Genomic DNA, 21,416 nt, shown 5'->3' with positions numbered 1-21,416 from the left:
GGATTTTGTGGGCAGAGTCAGAGCTGAGGTGTCTACCATGACAATAAAAGCCTGTAAACTCCTCCGGATCATTTCTCCTGTGGTAAAAGTAGCAGTGTAAAACTGAATTCTGTACTTTTTATTAGGGCTACCATATCTGGACTGCAAAAGTCCGGATGGCTACTAGACAGAGTTTTCTGTGTCTTTTTTTGCCATCTAGTGGATACCTGGAATCCAGATATGGTAGCCCTGAGTTCCATTGTGTGGAATTCATGAAAATGCTATTCAGTTCTCTCCAGAAAGAGACTGGTTGCAACATTAGTACTTGAAATGGTTGCTGTTGCCAAAAGATGACTAACGGCAACCTGGCAGGAATTTTGTATTCATTACTTCAATGAGACACCCACATTTGATGACTGTAAGAGATACGATTCAGGCTTACACATTTTGTCTTTAGTTTCTACCTCACACATACACACCAATTCTTGACTCTCTTTTAATCACACCTACCACTATTTGCAAACAATCTAACTCACATCTCCACACACCCACACATATATTCTTCCCGTAGGAACCAGGCTATGGTTTATTGTTTGCCTCAGAGGCCTTTTAGGGTTCCTGTCTGCAGCAAGCTGCAGTTGGTTTTGCTGAATGTGTTGGTGGCACCTCTCTGGCCTTGGCTGCTCTTGAAAGTCTAAGCTAGAATGGATCTAGTTAGCATTTGGATGAGAGACACTGGGAAATCCCAGGGCTGAGGCTAGACTTGAGAGTTGAAAAAATATTTGGAAAACAGGCGATAGCAAACCATTTCTGTGCTCTTGCAAAAAAACAAAAACAAAAAAAACCTGCACAGGTTTGGCCATAAGTCACCAGGAGTTGAACGTGACTTGAAGGACATTTTAGTTTAATGGCTGGTTTCTGATCTGGCTTTTTGAACTCGAATGGCCTGCTTCGTGTGCAGCATGAAGTCATAAACCATGGGTTATAGCACAAGCCAGGATAAAAGCAAATATTTTTAGGAAGAAAGAATAGAACCAGGTCATTTTGATCAGTTCACCCTTTGTGCAATACCACAATGTGTCTTATTTAATATGGGTTTAATGAGTTGTATTAACTCAGCCATTGTAAGTCATAAACCATGGTTTAGCATGCTGTATAAACTAGCCCACTTTAATTTATTCAATAAGTCAGGATTAAATGAATGAATTGTCTGGCTTTATAATTTCTTTGTGAGATGATGTCTTAAGTTTTTAGATTTGTTTTAAAGTTTTTGAATTATAAATCACTTGGGCCTTTTTGAGCTGAAAGGTAACAGAAAGACTTAAATGAATACAGAGATAAGCCTATATATAAAACTTAGCATAATTTCTAAGTCACATTCATCCATCCAGTTATGGTTTAAAGCTACAATAAGTTTTTTAAAAAGCTGATTTGAATATCTCCAAGACAAATCCTTTTCAGCAAATGGTATAGACTAGAACAAGTCTTGGTAAGAAGTTCTAGAAGTACAATCTTTTGCCTGTTGGGGAATCAATCTTGATGGAAACTTTCTATAATGCAAATGTTTTCCTGTTGAACCCACTTGTACTGAATGACCACAAGTTCATGTTGGCTAGCAGTTATGGAAATTATAGTCCAAAACATCTTCATACAATTAAACTGAGAAAATTAAGTCTGTGTGAAGTAGACTTAGGTCAAATTAATTTAATGCTGGGTCTGCTTCACTGTTTTCCAAAGTTACTTCCTTCTAGGATGATGAAGATTTTTCAATTATTATGAATTTTCAAGACATAATGCCCAATCCCTGGAAGATGTCATAGCCATTTTTCAAATGAAATGTTTGAGAGCAGTGTAATTATTTCCATAAAGTTCTCACAGGCCAATTTCTTAGTGGACTGCATCCATAAAACCTGTGTTCCTAAAAGGTAACTCTTTTTACTCGAAGTTCCCAAGCTTCATCTCTCAGCCAGAGTCTGCAGTGATGATTTTGCACAACTCTACTACATTCATGCAGGAGAAGAATCATCAGCTCTGAGCTTCATGCCCACTGCATGTCTGCAGAGTGGGCTCACAGCAGCATGCTCAAGTGGAGGTGACTAGACTAAATGGCTGCGTACATTTGCCTATTGCATAGGCCCTATTTCATCAGCAATTCTGGAAATTCATCCTATCTGACTCAGTAAGAACACAAAGAATGGCAAGGCGGGAGATACCACTTGGAAGTTGGGGGAAAAAAAAGATTTTTTGCACCGGTATTTTGAATCATGGGGCACCACAGAGTTAATGGGCTGCCAAAAGACCATCTTCCAAATGACCTGTTGTAAATCAGGTTGCTTTTAGCAGCAGTGGGAAGAGGAAAGAAATGGCACTGAGGAAACAGATCTTCCAAACCAGAGCAATAGAGGTAGGGGAGGGTAGAAGAAGCCCCAGGGTGGATGAGACTCTCCTCAACAGCCCAGCAATCCTATTCGCCTGCTGCTGAAGTTTTTTTTCCCCCTTCCCATTCATCCAGGGTCCTCCTTCTATTTTACCATTATGATATCCTCTGCTCTCAGCTGTAGCCATGCACTATGAGCGGCCGCCAGGTGTTACTCGAGCGCCACTGTCTACTACTGTACAGCCCAGGCACTTACGGCACCCATCGTCCGTCCTTCTCTCCCCGGCCCAGCCTTCGGCTCCGGGATGCCTGTGCCTTTAAGAGCCTACATACCTTGAGCTCTCAGAGGCAAAGAGCTGGTGGGTTTTTTCCCAGTTCGTTGCGCGGCGCTCTGCTTTCCCCTGTCTCTGCCTACGTCACCTGATAGATTTCCCCTCTCCTCTTAACCCCCTGCCGCCGCCCCCCCTCCCCCACATCTCTCCTGGTGCCTTTAGAGCCGGACGGAGATCGGGCTGGGCAAACGTTTGGGCTCCTGCCTGCCTCTCCGATGCGCGGGCAAATCCTTCTGGGTTAGCAATACTTGCCCTCCAGCGAAATCCCCCCCCACAACGCAGCAGCGCGGGAACCCGCAGCCCCGCGCCCCGTGCGACGGGAGGCAGGTCGAAAGGGAGAGGCGGCGGCGGCGGCGGTGCCCCGCTCTTGCCAGGCGGCTGGAGGATGGGAGCAAGGAGCCGCGCCGAGCCAAAGGGTGGCACCAGCCCCAGCAAGCCAGGAGCTACCAGGGCCGCCGCTTGATTCCTTTGGCAGGGAGAGGGAGGCGGCGGCGGCAGCGGTGGCTTCTCGCTCTCTGGATTCAGCGCCCGATCTGCCGCCGCCCCGAGAGTGAGGAGGAGCCAAGCCGCGGCTGGCATGGAGCGGAAGAGCCCCGCTGCTGCGGGGAAGCAGAACCCGGGCAGCCGGGCAGGAGGGGACGGGCACTGCGCCCAGGGCAGCATCGGGGCAGCGGCGGGCGCCCAGCATCGGGGCAGCGGCTGCGGCCAGTTCTCTGTTCCGGCCACCGCTTCTCCGGCTGCGGAGCCCGAGCAGCTCATCCGGAGAGCGCTGGATTTCAAGAGCCAGGGAGCTCAGTGCTACAAGGAGAAGAAGTGCCGGGAAGCCATCGGCAAGTACCACAGGGCGCTGTTGGAGCTGAAGGGGCTGCTGCTGGCCCAGGAAGACTCCGAGGACGCCGGCTCGACCGCCTCCTCCGCCGGGGCTGCCGGCCTGGGCAAACTCTCGGACGAGCAGAGGCAGCTGCTGGACAGCATCGAAATCGACTGTTACAACAGCCTGGCAGGTCAGGCGGTCTCCTTCGGGATTTTGCCCTGGGGAGGGGGGACGGGGAGCAGCGGGGCTGGGGACGGGGCTGGGGACGGGGACGGGGACGGGGCAGGCGCTTCGCCGCTCTCTGGTCCAGACCGCTCGGACCGCGCTCGGGAGCTCAACTTCGCCTGGGAGGCTGAGGCAAAGGCGGCTGCGGGGGGAGCGGCCCCGGGCGGGGGGGGGGGGGGCGGGGGGCGGAGGTACTTATTCTCGCCGCAGTTGTTGCAAGTTTGATAACGAGATCGGCTGACCAGATAGGGACAATGGCAATGATAGGTGCCATTTCCTCCCCCCTCCTCCTTTCTGCGATGGGATGGAAACCTGTTTTTTGCTGAAATCGGGTGCCGGGATTTGCCGGTTGCTGCCATGGAGTCTGGAGACAGAGGCATCCGAGCGGTTTCGAAAGATTCCTTCTCCCCAGACAGCAAATATGCTGTATTTATTTAGGATGAATTGGCGTTCTCAGCCGTCTACTTTGTAGGTTGCTTCTGTCATTGCTCGGGGGGGGGGGGTGCGCGCGCTAACAGCTGAAAAGCACATCTGCTGCAGTGCACCTTTCTACATCACTAAATAACTAGGGCATAATAAATAGCTATTGCTGTACACGAAACTTTAAAGCAAAAGGTTGGGTCCTTGTCCCCAAGGCTCTTATAATCCAGTTTACGGAAAGGGAAAAGGATAAGAGGTGAAAAAAGTAAGTCTTGCGGCAAATTTCTTCTGGCATAAATTGGAGCCCACTTCAGCATTCATGAAGTATTACTCTCCGTAGGTAGTTTCCCCCACCTTCTACTGAATGTACCAAAAATGCTGATCATGTTTGTGATCTCCAGAAGCAGCAGACTACAATCAGTTGCTTTGTCTTTAACATGTTGCAAGAGTCTGTTGTTTTCCTAGTTGCAACAGCAGGCGAACACAGCTGCCCTTCTAGAATTTGTCCCTGTGGGAAATATGTGTCCATGTACTCTCTGGGCAATGGTAAAATTATAAATAAACTAACAATATTGGGAAGGGCAGAGAGGGGAAGAACCACACACACACACACATTGCAGTTGTACAGATTTAGTGTAATTTCCCTTTTGGGAAATAGCAGAAGACTAAGGGGTAAAGCCAGAAGTTTCATCAAAAAGAGGAGGAATCTGGAGAGAGTCTGTCCTTGGTGGTGGCGGGAGTGGGGAGAGAGAAATGTTCCAGAAACATTGTGGGGAGAAGGGAAGAGAAAGAGCAGCATTCACTCCATCCACCTTGAAACACAGCAACTACACAGCAATCTTTGTGACTTTCAAGAGCAATGTAATTAGAAGCCTGCAATTCTGTGGGCAACTCATTTGATGACAACAACTTTGAAATGATTGATTGGTTCTCCAGAGATTACGGTCCATAGATTCTTTTCCAAGACTGTTCTGCTTTTACAGCTATCAGGCGATCACAATTACATATCACTTTTGTCTCCTTTGCCTGTTTCTTCCAGTTGTTTATCATCAACTCAGTTCAGTAGTTTGACATTAGTATTATAATGGCTAGAGTTGCCTGTTTTAGAATTAGTGATGGTAAAAAGCCACTTAACAGCCTGTCTGGATGGGCATGAAATACTCTTAATTTAATTTCAATGAGCAATTTGAGCACTTTCTAGAGAATCCAGAAGAGGCAGCCTCCTCATTTTTGTCTGTTATCCATGGCCAGTCGCAACTAGAATGCTAGTATTTAGGAATCTATGCTCTAAGCTAAGAGGATCTTGGCTCAAATTTCACCCATTTGATGTGACCCCTGCCAACTTTGGTTTATTCATATATCTTGGGCAAGGAAACTATGGCTTAGCCTGTTGTATGAACACTGCCCATCAGTCTCTCAGTCAACACAATACTGGCATACCTTGCAGAGTTTCTGTAAAGATTACTGAGATGACATAGGGGAAATATTTTAAATTCTTTTTAAAAATCCCACACCCTCTAGAACAGTGTTTCTCAACCTTGGCAACTTTAAGATGTGGGGACTTCAACTCCCAGAATTCCCCAGCCAGCATGACCCTCCCTATGTTGGGAGGGGAAAAGGTGTGGTAATGTATAAACTGAGCAGCAGCCCTGAGACAAAAGTATGAACAGAATAGATGCCATTGGGGTTAAATGGAACTTTACTGTCTCTGCTTTTGCTTCGATAGGCGCTAGCTTGCTTTTTTGCTTAGAGTGTTGTATGAACCTGGCCACTGTTATATTAAACCTTTGTTTATAGTTCTCAGCTGATTGTGGTTTAGTCAACAAATGATGGCTAAGTAGACTATGTCTTAGCATGTGGTATGAACACAGTCTCTCTGTGTGTGACTTAAGTTATAGCCATGCAAGTTTCTCTTCCATGTGTTGCATATTTCTCAAGTATGAAGACCCAAGAACTACACAGTACTTTTGTATAATAACGGCACTGAAACATGAAGAATTCATGAAGGTTGCTATCTACCTATCCTGGTGCCTCCAATTTGGACTCCCAAGTCCTAGGGTGATGAAAGTTCAACATATTTGCAAAGCAACAGATTGAGGAAGGGGGGAGAGGTATATTTCTGTTTAAATCTTTCCTTCCAATGCACTTCCTCTTACCCTGCCCCAGATTCTGGAGGCCATGTGTTTGTACAATTCTCTCTGTGTGTCTGTGTGTGAGAAATGCATTTATATTGTATTCTTTTTGGCTTTTGTCCCATCATCCATGGGCCTACCCACGGTCATATGATATACATCTTGGGACTAAGAAGTCTGCCCTCCCCAAAGATGACAGATGTCACTGAGGATGAGGAGAGGGGGTTTCTTATTCCCAATACGCACATAAATATTAATAATAAATGATGGTGACAACAAAGATCTGATCTGCCAGAACCTGGCTGTAGCACTCGGAGCAGTGCTAAGACAACTGGAGTCTGGCAGGAGATGTTGACTTAATAACAGAGCTTGGGCCTGGAGACAAGGACCACAGTGGCAGATTCACAGCTTGGAGGCCCAGCCAGGAGCACAAACTCAGCCTGTGGTGCTGGTCAGGTGATGCGGTCTCTCAGCTGCTGCAGCAGCTTCTCCTTTTGCACTGCTGGGCCCTTCACCCCTTTTCTGAGTGTGTCATTCGAATATGGGTGGGAAGAAGCCAGGCCACAGCCCTCTCTGACTCCTTCTTCAGGACAAACGAACCATTTCTCATCGAAATATACTCCTGCCCCTCTCACTGAATGTAGAATTGCAATTTGGACTCAATGAATGGAGGTGTGGGAGAGCACTGGGGTGCTCTTCTGCTTCTAAGCTAGCCATGTTTTTCCATATGTTTAAGGCCGCTTTTTTCCAACCTGTTCCTCTATTTCCAAATGACTTGAGCTGGCAATTTCCATCATCCCCACCCAGTGGCTAGGAATCATGGGAGTTGTAGTCCAGCACTGGTCGATGCCTTCACGTTGGAAAGCCTTAACTAAAGACTGTAGTTCACATATATGTGCAACAATAGGGATAGCTTTGCTCCACGTTTTACTGTTGAAAACAACATGAACAAGGTTTATAGAGAGGAATTGTGTTTGAAGCTCCTCAGGTGACAAATGTTCTGAAGCTTGTCAGATGACAGTGTTTTGATCAACAATTGTTTCAGCCATCCAAATCATGCCTTCAAGTTGCAATCAATAAACTGTGAATTTCTGTTGATGCTATGATAATGCAGCTTTGAGATGCTCACAAAGGCAACCCAATGCAACATTTAGCCTCTCTTTAGACACATTTTAACAGATGCAGTATTTTTTTTCTCCAACCTACAATCTTAGCTGTGATTTGGAGAGACTACCGGGTGACATTAAATACTGCTCTTTCTTGTACTTGTGCACATGTTTTAACATTGATTTGCTCATCCAAGTGTAATTTTGTATCATTTGGCAGAAGAAAGGGTGGTGAAGTTTGACATTCATTGGTTTGTTCCCATCTCACATTGCACTTCCTTGCTTACATGGTGTTGTATAGATGCCAGGTCTTTACTATTAATAATTCAGTGGATGCTGAAATGCTCCCTAGTTTTGAAGAATAGATACTGCTAAATGAAAATATCTGCATGATCATCAGACTAGTGGTACCAATCAATCAGAATTGGAAGATAAATAGATTTGAAAGGCTTGCATACAGATCTGGTTTGCTGAAAGAATCTAGCCAGGTATTCACAACTTCTGCTTCACAGTACAAACTATTTCTGATTCTTATAAGACTTTATTATATTATAGGCTTAGTTGCTATACCTTGCATGCATTTATTCAGACCTTACTAGCGCAACATTTTGTGTGCTGGATGAGTGGATGCAATTATAGTACCTTTGGGGTACTATTCTAGGCATTACTACTATAGAGCAGATGCCCAGGTCTAGGGGCATCTATAGGGAGATCAAAAAAGTCAAGATGGTGGCTGTGATCCCACAGTCAAGACCCCAACCCTTTTCTACCTGTGTCTCATGCATGACACATGTAAAAAAGGGTGTGGCTTCAATAACACAGTTCATAATAATAATTTATTAAATTTATATGCCGCCTGACTCCCAGCAACAGTGATCGCTGTCTTGATTTTCTAACACACACCTTCCCAGACACCCTTGTGTCGAACTATGTAGAGATTTTATAGCAATCAAAGTTTTCAGTGTGGAGTGCTGCTGGTGAGGACGAAGGGCAGTATTTCCTGATAACAGTAAACTGGCACTATAATCTGGCAGTGCGTCATTTATATTCTGTCTGTGCAAGGATGTGTGTGTGTATGTATACACATACCATGTATGCACACTATAGCTATGTATGTAGGTGTGTGTATGTAAAATTTGCTGATATGGTCAATGGGATTGAGAGCCAGCCAGCTAGAGAACAGTATAATTATCCTTAGCAGCAGGATAGCCTGATCTACCAATCAATGAAACATACAGTAGATATATCTTGAAGATAACAGACTAAATTAGCTTCTGTTCAATCAAACTGCATAATTTATTTGCCTTGTGTCTCCTCCCCCTTACCATTTAAAATATAAGCATTGCAACCCCATCACATTTGTATTGCCAAAACTACAGCACAGGGTCACACAAATTAGTAGATTAGGCCCAATTGGGATTGGTAGTTAGTGGTTCATTGTGTAGTGAAAACCAGCCATTGTCTTTGTGTGTCACATGAACCAAGCTATTGTGTTAAGCAAACCTTAATATATTATATGAGCACAGCAGTTGTTTAGACTTTTGTGCAAAGCCAGCATGTGTTTTTTGGATTAACTTGGGTGGCATTTTAAACTTGTGTGGGTTTTCATTCAGAACTGAATGTCAGCCAGCTAATTATGTTCTACAGGTTCCCACCTTATTTCTGGTTCCATGAATCAAATTGGGGGTAACATTTTATAGACCTTGTGAGGGTGAAGGGGCTACCGTGGGAAATGGGGGATCTTTGAGTTCAGTACAAAGGTTCTACCAAGGTCAAAGAAAGCTTCAACAAAGCATGGCAGTGCAGAGATGATGGGGGAGGAGCTATATCTCTTCCTCTCAAGCTGTAATTCACCTAAAATCCAGCTCTAATTACAAGTAGTCCTCGCTTAACAGCCACAATTGGGACCAGCAACTCTTTCACTAAGTGACATGGTCATTAAGCAAGACATCACATGTCTGCAACAGACTTATGCCCTCAATTCCACTGTGATCATTAAGTGAATCATCTGTGGTTGTTAAGTGAGACGTCATGTGACCCCGACTTGCAATTTCATTGCCGGCTTCTCCATTGACTCTGTTTGTTGGAAGCTGGCTGTGAAGCATACAAGTGGTGTGACTGTGGGAGGCTGAGATGGTCGTAAATGTGAGGACTGGTCGTAATGTTACTTTTTCAGCACCATTGTAACTTCAAACAGTTGCTAAACAGGGCAGTTGTTAAGTGAGGTCTGCCTGTATAAATTTTTAATTCCCACATTATCCTGCAATTGAAAATGAGTTGGCAGAGACTGTTGGTTTAGCATTTGGGGTGATCATAGCCAGTTTAGAAACCTTAGATAATATGGTTTAGTATGACATGATGCTTGTTTGGTTTTAGATAAATCCTGAACCTGCCTAAATCATTCCAGTTCACTTTGGGATTTTGGATTTGACTTAATCTGATGATTAAGTGAATTGAAAGTAACAAATTATGACTTGAAAGGAGAACCTGACCCATCCCCATCCTTTTAAGTCATAAGGTATCACTTCCAATTGTCAGCATCACTGTGAATCTTTGGTTGGACCCATAGAGTGGCCTCTGATGGGCTTTGTCAAATCTAGGATAGCCATGATCTATCCTGGTTTATAAGAAAAACAAATTCTCTGCAGAGCTTTTTTTGGTCCATATAATATCAAAGTGGCTGCTTTCTGAAATGGTTAGGACAGACTATTAAAAACAATAGTCCCTCCTAAAAAATAACATCCCATTATTTATGACCAAACGAGTTTGAAGCAGCTGTTTAGCTGTGATTCCCTCACTGAACATAACCTTGAATTAGCAATGAACGTGATTTCCTTAAGCCTCAGTCAGAATGAAATTGTAAAATCAGGGGTAGGACTAGGAGCCATGGCAAATCCTGATGCTATAATGAAACTTAACCTGAGCATTCCTGGGCCAATAGGTTAGAACTGGGTGCCTTTGCTCATAATTGGTGCATTTCTATGGGACTTAATAATGGATTGCTTTCACAGTTTGACATACTCCTTTGATCCATTCTTGAATCATTTATTTATTCTTGAATCTTATACTTCTCTTCTTAAATTGTCTTGCACTTTGAAGGAAATAACACTCCCTTAACTGCCTTTCTCCTGCCCCCTTCCTGTCTGATGTAGAAAAAGTCTTTTTCAGTTTGTAAGTAGAATGTTGCTCCAGTTGAGCTCACTTCCTGGTGGTACCTGAGGGCATCCATGTGGTATGTTTAATAACAGTAGAGAACAGTATATCATTACTGCATTCTGGGATGTTCTCTTCAAAGCCCTGGTATTTTCTGGTGGCCGCACACCTAAATACTCCAGTGCTACTTAGCGTTTTCAAGATCAGCCAAGGTCACCTGCTATGACAAAAACATTCGAAAGATGGAAAACAGGATAGGATGATAAAAGAGATGTTCACTCAACCCCCTTTGTATCTTAAAATCACAAAGTAAGAGCTGGAGTTGTATAGGCTAGCACAGTCTCATGTCCACATGTGCATTCCAACATCATGCGGGCTTCTGATAGTCTCAGGATCACCTCCTTGTATGCAGGAGTTGTCTGTCTGTACCTGTCTGCCTGTCTGTTTTCTGGTTGTAAAAAATAAAGCTGGTGGCCACAATGGTGGAGGGAGGGGGGTCAGCTTGTCTGCCCCTTGGTTTGCTTGCCCATGCTATTAAATAAGGGAGTGTGTTCATCTGGAGGACCCAAGAGACAGTCCTTCAGTTTCAGCTTACACTGAAGCAGTTATTTACAGATTTTCCAGTAACTCTTAACTGTTGTAGTCATTATACCTGAGACGCCAAGCTTTCTGATCTGGCAAGCTCCTTTAGAATTCAGAGATATTGTTGGGAGTGGCTGTTAGAGGAGACTTGCCATTCACAAAATGGTTGCTATGGGGAACAAAGTATGAATTCATGAGAATGCTACCTGCACCATTCTAGCCCACCTTCCACAGAACACCCCCTATTATCCTATTTCTTGGCAGATGGGCACTGCTGTGAACAGAGCACTGGGCAGCAGCCACTAATTTTATAAAAAAGCATATGGTGCCCATTTGAGGCCCATTTGGACTCAGAGGCCTTCTTGGAAAGATGATGCTGGAGGCTGGTTCGTATCTTTGCAGCATGCAAAATTAATCTGGTAATTAAAGTCAAAACTGAAGCAAATGTAATTAATTCATTAAGCTTTATGACCACCCTTAGAATGAAACGATAAGCTTCATCCTCTTCTCGATAGTACCATCCCCAAATACTACACATCTGGAGCAAAGTGAGGCAGAAACCCTCTAAATCTTGATCCATAATCTACATGGTAATAATGATCTCCCCACCCCATTCTGGATTCTTGCATTTCTCTGAGCATAAGAAGATCTTTGTTCTTTTTGCCTCCTCTATTAGTTCTCTTAAGAAAATTGATGTTTGTTATTACATTTCTTCCCATGACAAGCCATAAGCCTGTGTGGTTAGTGTATGGTTCACTGTGTTGTGTGAACTCAGAAAATTGGGTTGAGTAAATGGGGTCCAATTTACCATGTATGAGCCTATCATGCAGCCTACCTATGTTCACCAAATAATGCAAGAATCTTAGTGTTATACCTGGTCAGCAAGGCAGTAATAAATGTATTTAAGATGTCACCAGACATTCTTCTTTTAAAGATAAATCTCTTAGTTTTTAAACACTATTCTTTAAGATGAGATCTCCAGCTTTTTCCTTCATTCCTGCCTAAGACCTGGAGCAGGATCCCTTTTGTGGACAGGGATCAGAGGCAGTCCATATAAATGCTTTTTGACTGCAATAACTAGATGCTATAAGAATTTAGAATGTTATAATTAACAATTCTTCCATTCTCCAACATCATCATGGGGCGGCTTGGTTCATAATTAGCAGACTGCCTAGAGGTGAAGTGGGATTCTCACGCAATGTAGAAATTGTACAAGTGAAATCAAGAGCTTATTGTGCTTCCGTCTTCATGGTGCGCAGGAGGACATTATTCCAAGCATACTGTGAAATCTACATATATATATATTCACAGGATATAGGTATATCCTGTAAATATATATTTACAATTGTACTAAATTCACAGGATACCTTTCCCCTTAAATAATTTGCCATGTTTAACTGCTCAAGTCAACTGTATGCACTGTACATGTCCTCTGGGAAAATTAGAGTAACAGCACAACTCTGGGCAGCTTGGGGCTCTGGAATGAGGTGGTGGGTCTGTATCAAGCCACTCCTATCAAATATGGCCTTATGGAGTTTTCAGTCTACTTAGTGGGTGAAAACCATTCTATTTCTAGGATTAAAGATGGTCTTCTTCCACTTGAACTCAACTCTTCGGGATTTTGTGGAGATATCTAAGTTGTTTTCTTGGCAACAGTGTGGAAGTGGTTTGCCATTGCTGTCTTCCCAGTCTAGACTATAGTCTGTGTTTCTTGGTGGTCTCTGTTGAGATTAGCCAAGATCAGGCAGGTGCTGCAACCTGCTTAGGCCTTCCTAGGAACAGTAATGTTAGTGCTGAGCTGATGGATACAATGCTAGAGCCTGCAACACATTTCCATCTCTATCAACATATCACAGTCATGAGTATAAGATTTTCCAAAATGTAAGAAGACCATTTCAAACCAAACCAGCAGCATCTCCCCAAGTAGTTTTGACAACTTGCTACTGTTCATCACTCATGATGTTTGCAGCTGATGTCCTTTTATTACTGGCAAGATAGCTATTTTGATTAAAGAAGAAAAAATAGGAAAAAGGATAGGGGAATGTTGCTGGAAGGTGATGAGATAAAAGCTATACATTCAGATAGTGGTTTTTATCAGTAGTCATTTGCAATGACTCATATAGTGTCATTTCCCTAACGGAAAAGCAAAGATTCAGTTCTTTTCATAATTGCCATATTCCCAACAAAAGTGATCTTTGCAGCTTGTTCAAACTGTGGCGGACATATTATATCCATAAGTCTATCACTGCGGCTCAATGTAATCTGTTCAGATGTTGCAGAAGAAGGATACAAATCTACAGGCTGTTCCCCCAAAGAAACCTTGAAAGTAGTCCTAAAACCTGATCCAAAATTTGGTGCTGAATTGTAATTTTTAATGCACCTGAAGGGAAAAATGACTAAATATATGAGGAATAGTATTAATTTTATTTAATTCAATTAATATTAATTCAATTCAATATAAATAAAATAAAATTTAGTTTTTGGCCCAGACATTCCATTCAATGGCCCAGTTCAGCCTTCAATCTGAAAAAGATTGCATACTCCTATTTTAGAGTGTTTAGATTTTCCATCATATGAGAGAAGTTAACAGGAGAGCTATTTAGACAGATTTTAACAAGAATGAATCAGATTTAAATGATTTGACATAGCAAGCTGGATCCAGATTTGGGTACGTGCAACTAGACTACAGTATGGAAGTGCCTTCTCCTCTCCCCATAGTGGCAACTCCTCCAAGATCCTGAAAAAACTCTACAAAACAGTAGGTGCTTTTGCCCAGTTTTCAAGGACATGCTTTTGTCCTCAGACGGATCAATGCATTTAATAGGATCCCTCAATGCCCTGTGTAGAATTTCCAGGAGACTGGAGAAACAGCTTTAGGGAGCTGGAAGAAGGGAAACCTACTTCCCCCAATCCAGTTGCATGAACCTAAATGTAAATTCACCCCTACAACCTTCAGATCAGGATGCAGCCTTCAGCCATATAGGATGCAAAGGCTTCCTTGAATTTAAGCACAGCTACTGCAATATGAGCTTAGAGTACAGAAGGGGAAGAGGCTTAAAATGACTTGGATATGGATATGGGAAGTAGATGTTTGGCAAGAACAGGCTGGTGTGTTCTTTGTTTACTATACTCTAGGGATCTACACAGATTGTGTCTTGGGAGTAGCACTGCAAGTGACTCTGCTGAGTGTTGTTTTCCAATCATTGCAGTAGGTAAACAAACAGCTTTTCACAAAGACACCACAAGGCGCCAGTACTTTTTCCTCTGATGGAAATTTCATCTAGAAATGTTGGTCAAAAATTGATAGCATTTGGGACAAAAATCCACTAGTAGCAGTAGCTAATGACTGTTGAGCAGTTGCTTTGCTTTACGAAGTCTGTCCATTTAAAGTATGAATGCCATCATTAGCTTGTTCTGCAAATGAAATCATCATCTGTAAGTCAGATGGCCAGTATCTCATTCATTGTGCATATGAAGTGTGCATGTATAACAGAAAAATGTATTGTGTGAATGTTGGTACTGCATATTACATATAGTAAGAATTACTTTCAATCGTCATGCTGTTGGAGATGCAAATTATGACTAGAACATTTAATCTCACAGTTTGGATATATGCTATTATTGCTACATTTTGGTTTAGAATTCATAAGACTGTCAGCATGACTTTGGAACAATCACTGCTCAGTCAGGACATACTCTTCTTGACCATAGAATCTGTGTTCAGAATCTATCAAGAGATCAATAAATTTGGACATGGGGGAAGGGGGAGGTTTCAGATGAATTATTTGTTAACAGTACAGCATGAGGTAGACAGCCAGAGAGCATTTCCTACTCCAGCTGGCTGTTCTCCAGCTCCCTTCCACTGGGCCAACTGGCACCACTGCCTTGTGTGAAAGATTCAAGGGTTTCGAGGGAGACAGGTGAAAATAAGTCCAAGTACTTGCTACAGCAGAATTGCCTCTTCTCCCTAGCCTTGACCCAGGCCATTTACCATCAACTGCCCAGTAGGAATGGTTCCAATGAGTTTACAGAGTATATTTTCATGGTGAATGTATTTAACTGGTGCTGCAGTGAAGTCCCTCTGAATTTATATAGAATATAAATATTTGTAATAAACAATGGATATGCCATCCTTGCACGGACAGCAAGATTGTGTCAGGAAGTATTTCTACACTGCAATTTATGCTGCAAGACATTAAACATATGCAAATATTTTCAAGTGAACTACTGTATGCATTTTCAAATGATACCAGGATAACTGATTGGGGAGCTGAAGGAATAGAAAGAAGAAACTCTTCTAGCCATTTGTCAGGTTCCCTCATGTATTGCATGAGCCAAAGTCTGCTCAAGGAATGAGCCTTTCTCAACTTCTGCCCTGTGTGGTCTGCTGTGTACCCTCAAAATCCATCTCAAGGGCTTGGGAAAAAGTTGTGTACCTCTATGGTACATTATAAATATGCTATGTGGTAGCAAGACTTCTCAATATATTTATTTCCAATCCCAGTTTAACAAGTTGGTGTTAATTTTTAAAGTTCTAAATCATTTTTGACTGGTCTAACTGGAAGACCACCTGCACTCACGTTTACCTGCCCAGATCTTAAAATCGGTATCTGGACTGTCTGCCTCATGCTTCAGGTGGGACATTAGTATATCAAATCCTTTCTGCGTTTGTCAAAATTATGTAGTTGGTTTCCAGTTTTTTTAGGGGATGGATAATGGCCACTACACATAGCCTGGTCAAATTAATGCTACTTACAATAAAGAAATACTACCTCTGCATGGTAGAAACAGGAAGTACTTGCCTGCCAGTTCGTTGACAGGGGATCTCCAGGTCTGCATCAAAAGTCAGAAATGTCTTCTGAACCAGACATCTTTTTCTAGCGTTCCAAAGTTTGAAACGTTACTTTTTTATGGTCCAAAATGACAGCAGCTGGGAGGAGATGAAGACAACATCATGGGGACGTAATGGGAAAAAAGACATAACTAAGGCATGTTTGCATTGCAGTTACATACAAAGTGGGGAAAAGCACTTTGTTATCAAGGGATAACATCTATACTTCAGTTTCATCAATTGGAGATCCAGTGGATATAACATATAGATTCATTTCAACTGCATAAAAAGAAAAGTCACATCATCTTTTATGCCAATACAGTTCTAAATAAATGTATGGAAGGAAGAGCAATTAAAAGTACTATTTAACAAACGGTGTGTTTGTAAGTATTACATTTCATGCAGTATTTACTACTTGGCTATCCATCATTTAAATCACTGAGGGAAAAACAGGATTATTTCACAAGATATAAGAGGTTAATACCAGAAGTCTGGAATCTGTCTGTTTCTATATCTAGACTGTACATTGCAATTTCCTTTTATAAAGCTATCTTCTTCCTCAGATTTGTTTTTGCTTGTTTGTTTCGGGTTAGTGTAGCAAGGACCAGACTAACCAAACTGAAATGCTACTTCTAACCTTTTTCCAAACTGAAAATAATAGGGTTCAGAACTATATTTCAAAAGTGTTCCCTTCTAACTATATCTATTTTAACAAAGCCAATACATCACCTCCTTTTTATTAAAGGACTTTTTTTTTTCTTATTGTATTATGTGAGAGGGAAAGTTTTTCAGAGAGTGATGGAACTCTAAGGCCACCTTAGAGGAAGCAGATGATCTGAATCAGGATTTGGGCCCAGTCTGGGATGGAAAGTGTAGTGGTCAACTAGTGGGTGACCAAGATTGGGATCTGGGTGAGGGAATACATCCCTTCTCATCTTTTTAGACCTCTTGGTGGCTTCTGCCACCACCACCATGGTATCCTTCTGCCTGCAAGGGCAGAGAGTTGGGGACACTGTTCTGAAGTTGTTCTATTACTTCCTGAGTAGGCAGTGCCCCTTGGCAGTGATAGGGGTGGAGAGGTCATCCAAACAGATGCTGTAGGGTTCATCTCTATCTCCCCTGCTATTTAACATCTATACAAAACTACTGGGAAGGTCATCAGTTGGTTTGAGCTGTGGTGAAAAGAAATAAGCTGAAATTGAGTCTCTGCAAGGAGGTGGTTTCTGGGCAAACTTTGCCTCTCCCAGTGATAATTCTGGATTAAAAACTCTCCTCTTGAAGGAGCAGGCCCACCTTGGGGGTCCTCTTAGATTCACAGTTACTGTTTAGATATGCAGGTAAGAGTTATGGCTAGGAAAGATTTTGCCAGCTTCAGCTTGTGAACCAGCTGTAGTTTTTCCTGGAGTGCAACACCTGGCAACAAATACTCATGCCCTCATTGCTTCTTGAATTGACTACTGCAATGAGGGCATGATCAGACCTGCAGATCAGACCTGCAAGATTAATTTCCTATGTTGGCTGGCCTTGGACATACTTTCTTGGGATTATAGTTAATTTTTGCAAGATGTGGACAACTTATTGCAACAAACAACAGTCACTTTTTAAAATACGTTAGTTGTGAGTGGTATAACTTTTTGTTTAGTTGTGTGTCACATTTGGAAATCTCTTCACAGAACTCTAAGAGTATCATTTAAGAATTATGTTATGCATTATCTTGCTATTTTTTGAAACAGATTATACTGCCTTTTTGTTTTACTTTAAGGTTTTGTTCCGTTAGAAAAAAAGCCAATCTTTTTTTTAAATGCTTAATAAAAGCATAGTTTGAAACATGTGACAAAGGTAGATAGAAGAAATCTACTTTATAAACTGAGATTCATAGTGAAAGTTAGTGAACATCATCAGTAATTAATCTCACTCATTTCTACCCCATAAGAACTTCCACCCTTGGCCCACCATGTGCTCCTTCAGATCTGCTCTGGAGAATCCCCCCAGCCTCCCAGAGCACATTCAGGAAGTGCAGAAGTGCCTCTGGAGAGAACCCCCTTTGCCAGCAGGGTCAGTTTCTGCTGGGAAGAAATGAGAGCACATGAAAGGCAGGAAGGTCTGCAGTGATGCTTGCTAAGAAAGAGCAATAGGGAAGGAGCAGAAGGGGAAGCCACAGAATAAGCTTTCCCAGTTAGTGAATGACTCACAAAGGAGATAAACATAATTCAAGAATGAAAAGGAAGAGCTCCTGGAGGTTCGGAGCATTCATATTGCTTTTGGAAGGTAAAAGCTCGGTCAAAGATTACTGGGGAAATTAAAAAGAAAAGATAGGTAGACAAAAGAGGAAACCCTCCAGGGCTTTTAACCACTCATTCAACAACAACAGCAGCAACAACCAAAAGAAAGAAGAAAGGATCTCTGATCACAAAGCAGAGGAAGATAAGATTGGCTAGATGCCAGATGCAGAAGACATTCATCAAAGCGATATTTGTCCATGAATACAGAGAAATGTCTAGCCATTGACTACTCTTTTTGTATCATTTTCTGTGGTCAACCCTGACAGCAATACCCTAAATACATACATACATACATTTCAGCTGCTGACACAGTCAGGTAATTTTATTGATATTGTAAGAAAACTGTTCGCCTTCCTCTGGGATTTTTTTAAAATGCTTCCCAGTCTAGCTGTGGTATTCCTTTCCATCCAAGTACTATCCAAGCCCAAGTTTGCTTCACAATCCAGGAAAGATCAGTCTTAAATGAATAAAAGTATAAGAAACAAGTACAAGTAATTTTCTGCAATTTGTCAAATGAAGCAATTTGACTTATTAAATTTAAACCTTAATTGTGCTATATTATCTCTTGGAGAAGAAAGCTATAGTAGACTTCAGAAACTTGATGGATTTATGCTCTGCATAACATTTAATGGAATTCTGGTCTTAAACCTAGATTTCCTCCCTAAATAAGATCATGGAGGGTGGCTGTGGAAAAATCTTTGTGTGTAAACTTGTAGAGGCGGGGCCCTTCTTCACAGACAGATGCAGTGAAGTCATTTCCACTGTTAGTAATTTTTGGGTGGGAGCAGTAGTGGAAAGGATATTTTCAGTGAATGCTTAGAAGCATGCTAGTAATTGTACAAGAAAGGACACATAAAGCATAGCAGGAAGTGACACAGTTTTCATATGAATACATGAAGCTTCCTTGCATAAAAGTTGGACCATCAAGACAGTATTCATATTGCTACACCTGAAGAATTGGTTTGCTTGAGAAATGAATGGCAGACTGCTCACACCGAGACTGAAAATCATTACGTGGCTCAACATGCTTCTGACATGGTGACAAAGTGGGGGTAATTTTCATGACTTCATGAAGAAAGATCTGATGAAGTTGCTGGGATTAAATGATTAATCAGAATGATAACCAATCTCTAAAGGAAACATGTAACTCAGTGCTTGATCATGTGCTTTGTTTACAAATGGGTCCATATTCAATTTCTTATAGCCTCCAAGTAATGCTGAGAAAGGCTTCTGTCTGAAATCTTGCAGAACTGCTGTGGCATTAGATGCCATTGAGTCTGGCTGGACTCAGAGGAACTGCATGGACAAATACTCTCCTCCTACCAGGGAGTGAAGAGATAATTCTGTGCTAGGCACATCAATGTTCTGATTCAGAATAAGGCAGCTTCTTGTGAGCCAGTTAATGTTAAACCTGCAGATGCCTTTGTGGTCTTTTCCTCTTCACGCTTTCAGTAATTTGTCTCTGTATGCTACTGTTACGCATCCTTCTGACGCCACCTTATGCAAAGAGGTTGCTCCCCAACTGCACTGGGCAAAACTCTTGGGCAAAGGGCAGCTGTTATTACAGCTGTACCTGTTATTTGCACATAAATATAGAACTGCAGTCTCAAGGCTGTCAAGGATTTTAGCTTCAGATTCACACCTTAACAAGAAGAAAATGTGGAGACAGGAAGAGAAGAGGGGGTGGAAGGCAGAAAGAAATGGATGCCTTCATTTCAAGCTCCATTAAAAGCAGGGACAGGAGGGAATATAGCTGAATTTTAAAAAGAGAGGGGGTATTGCTTTTGAAGTCAATGGGTAAATTTTCCAATGCTGACAGCAGCTATTTTTATAGGTTGAAATCTCTTTCCTCCACCCCTGCCCCATTATATCCGCTCCTCTCTAAAGCAGTGTTTCTCAACCTCAGCAACTTTTAGCTGTGTGGACTTCAACTCCCAGAATTCCCCAGCTGGCATGCTGGCTGGGGAATTCTGGGAGTTGAAGTCCACACATCATAAAGTTGCCAAGGTTGAGAAACACTGCTCTAAAGCTATATTTGCCCAGAGAGGAGCTCCCAGCCCTATTGACTGGGAGGGGGTGTACATGATTGGCTGTATTAACTTGAAAGCAAAGGAGGTGATGTGAGCAAAAGGAGAATGTGAACTTTGGACAACCATTTCTTGGTAAATTTCCCTTTGGACTGGGTCATCTCTACTGACCCTGCTTCTGCTCTCTCTTTGGGAGGAAGAGGATAAATTCAGGACCAAGACAGACATTATGTTCTATGCCTCTGTGCATTTAAGATGTATTGTTTTGAATGGAAATACCAGTCTGCAGATTTGTATTTGTTTGGGATATCATTGGTGAGGCTGCATTGTCAAGGAGGAGGATTTAATCTTTTCCCACTCTCCAGCCATCCTGATGAAAATCTGCTGCTTTAGGCTGCTGTTTGCACTGAGAACAAATCCCCATTAGTGCTCTTTGTGATGTGTGACAAATTTCCATCACATGTGACAAGTACATGTAGAATCAGGCTATGACTCTTTGTTCTTCAGAACAGAACTCAGGTGACCTGGGCCACTGATTGAAGGGATTTTGCTGCAGCACTCAGGCATTTGCCCTTTCTTTTAGCTCACACTTCTTTCTCAATCCCCACCCCCATCTGAAGGTACCATCTGAAGCAGAAAGTACTGTAAGCAGCAATCACTTCCTCTTGCTGCATAACAGCATCAGCCATAAAATTGTGCCTCTCTTTCACTGCACAGTTGATACGGGTTTCCACGGATGCTCATAGCAACAGCACCTATGGATCCAATCCAGCTAAAGCCCATTGTATCTACAATTCATGAAATCAACAAGACTTGAATTTGCCAAGGCCAACTTGAGCAACTGCTTCAATGGGGATGTGCCAGAATGTAGTCAATGACTGACAATCACTGATCAATATTATGCCAGAATCAGTGGAAGCATGATTTGGACCACAAATTGCTAGAGGATCAATTTAGATACATGGGGAGGACTGTTTATAGGAAGTAGGGTGCTGGACCAGACAGCCCTTGGTCTGACTTGCAGGGTTCTGTGAACGTATTGAGGGTATATGTGTTTATCACATTTGGTTTTGCAATTCTGAATCTCCTGGAACAAAACAGTGGAGGAAAATATTCCTAGGCATATACCCCCCATCTGAAAAGGATCTAGAGCATG

At 42.4% G+C, this 21,416-nt stretch overlaps 1 protein-coding gene across 1 annotated transcript in view; it reads left to right on the top strand.

Annotated features, from left to right (window-relative positions):
- The first annotated feature begins 2,854 nt into the window (after positions 1-2,854).
- Positions 2,855-21,416, top strand: part of TTC9 (tetratricopeptide repeat domain 9) — a 30,819-nt gene continuing 12,257 nt past the window's right edge. Inside the window, exon 1 of the mRNA XM_088145582.1 lies at positions 2,855-3,692. Within this exon, the coding sequence (XP_088001708.1) occupies positions 3,266-3,692 (427 nt within the window). The 5' untranslated portion in view covers positions 2,855-3,265. The remainder of the gene's footprint in view (positions 3,693-21,416) is intronic.

The sequence above is a fragment of the Python bivittatus genome, unplaced genomic scaffold (genome assembly GCF_059951505.1).
Source record: "Python bivittatus isolate LINGU-HERP-01145 unplaced genomic scaffold, Pbiv_v1 ctg000480_np1212, whole genome shotgun sequence".
NCBI classification, from domain to species: domain Eukaryota; kingdom Metazoa; phylum Chordata; class Lepidosauria; order Squamata; family Pythonidae; genus Python; species Python bivittatus.
The sequence above is the reverse complement of the archived record's forward strand: the minus strand, read 5'-3'. Positions and strand labels throughout refer to the sequence as shown.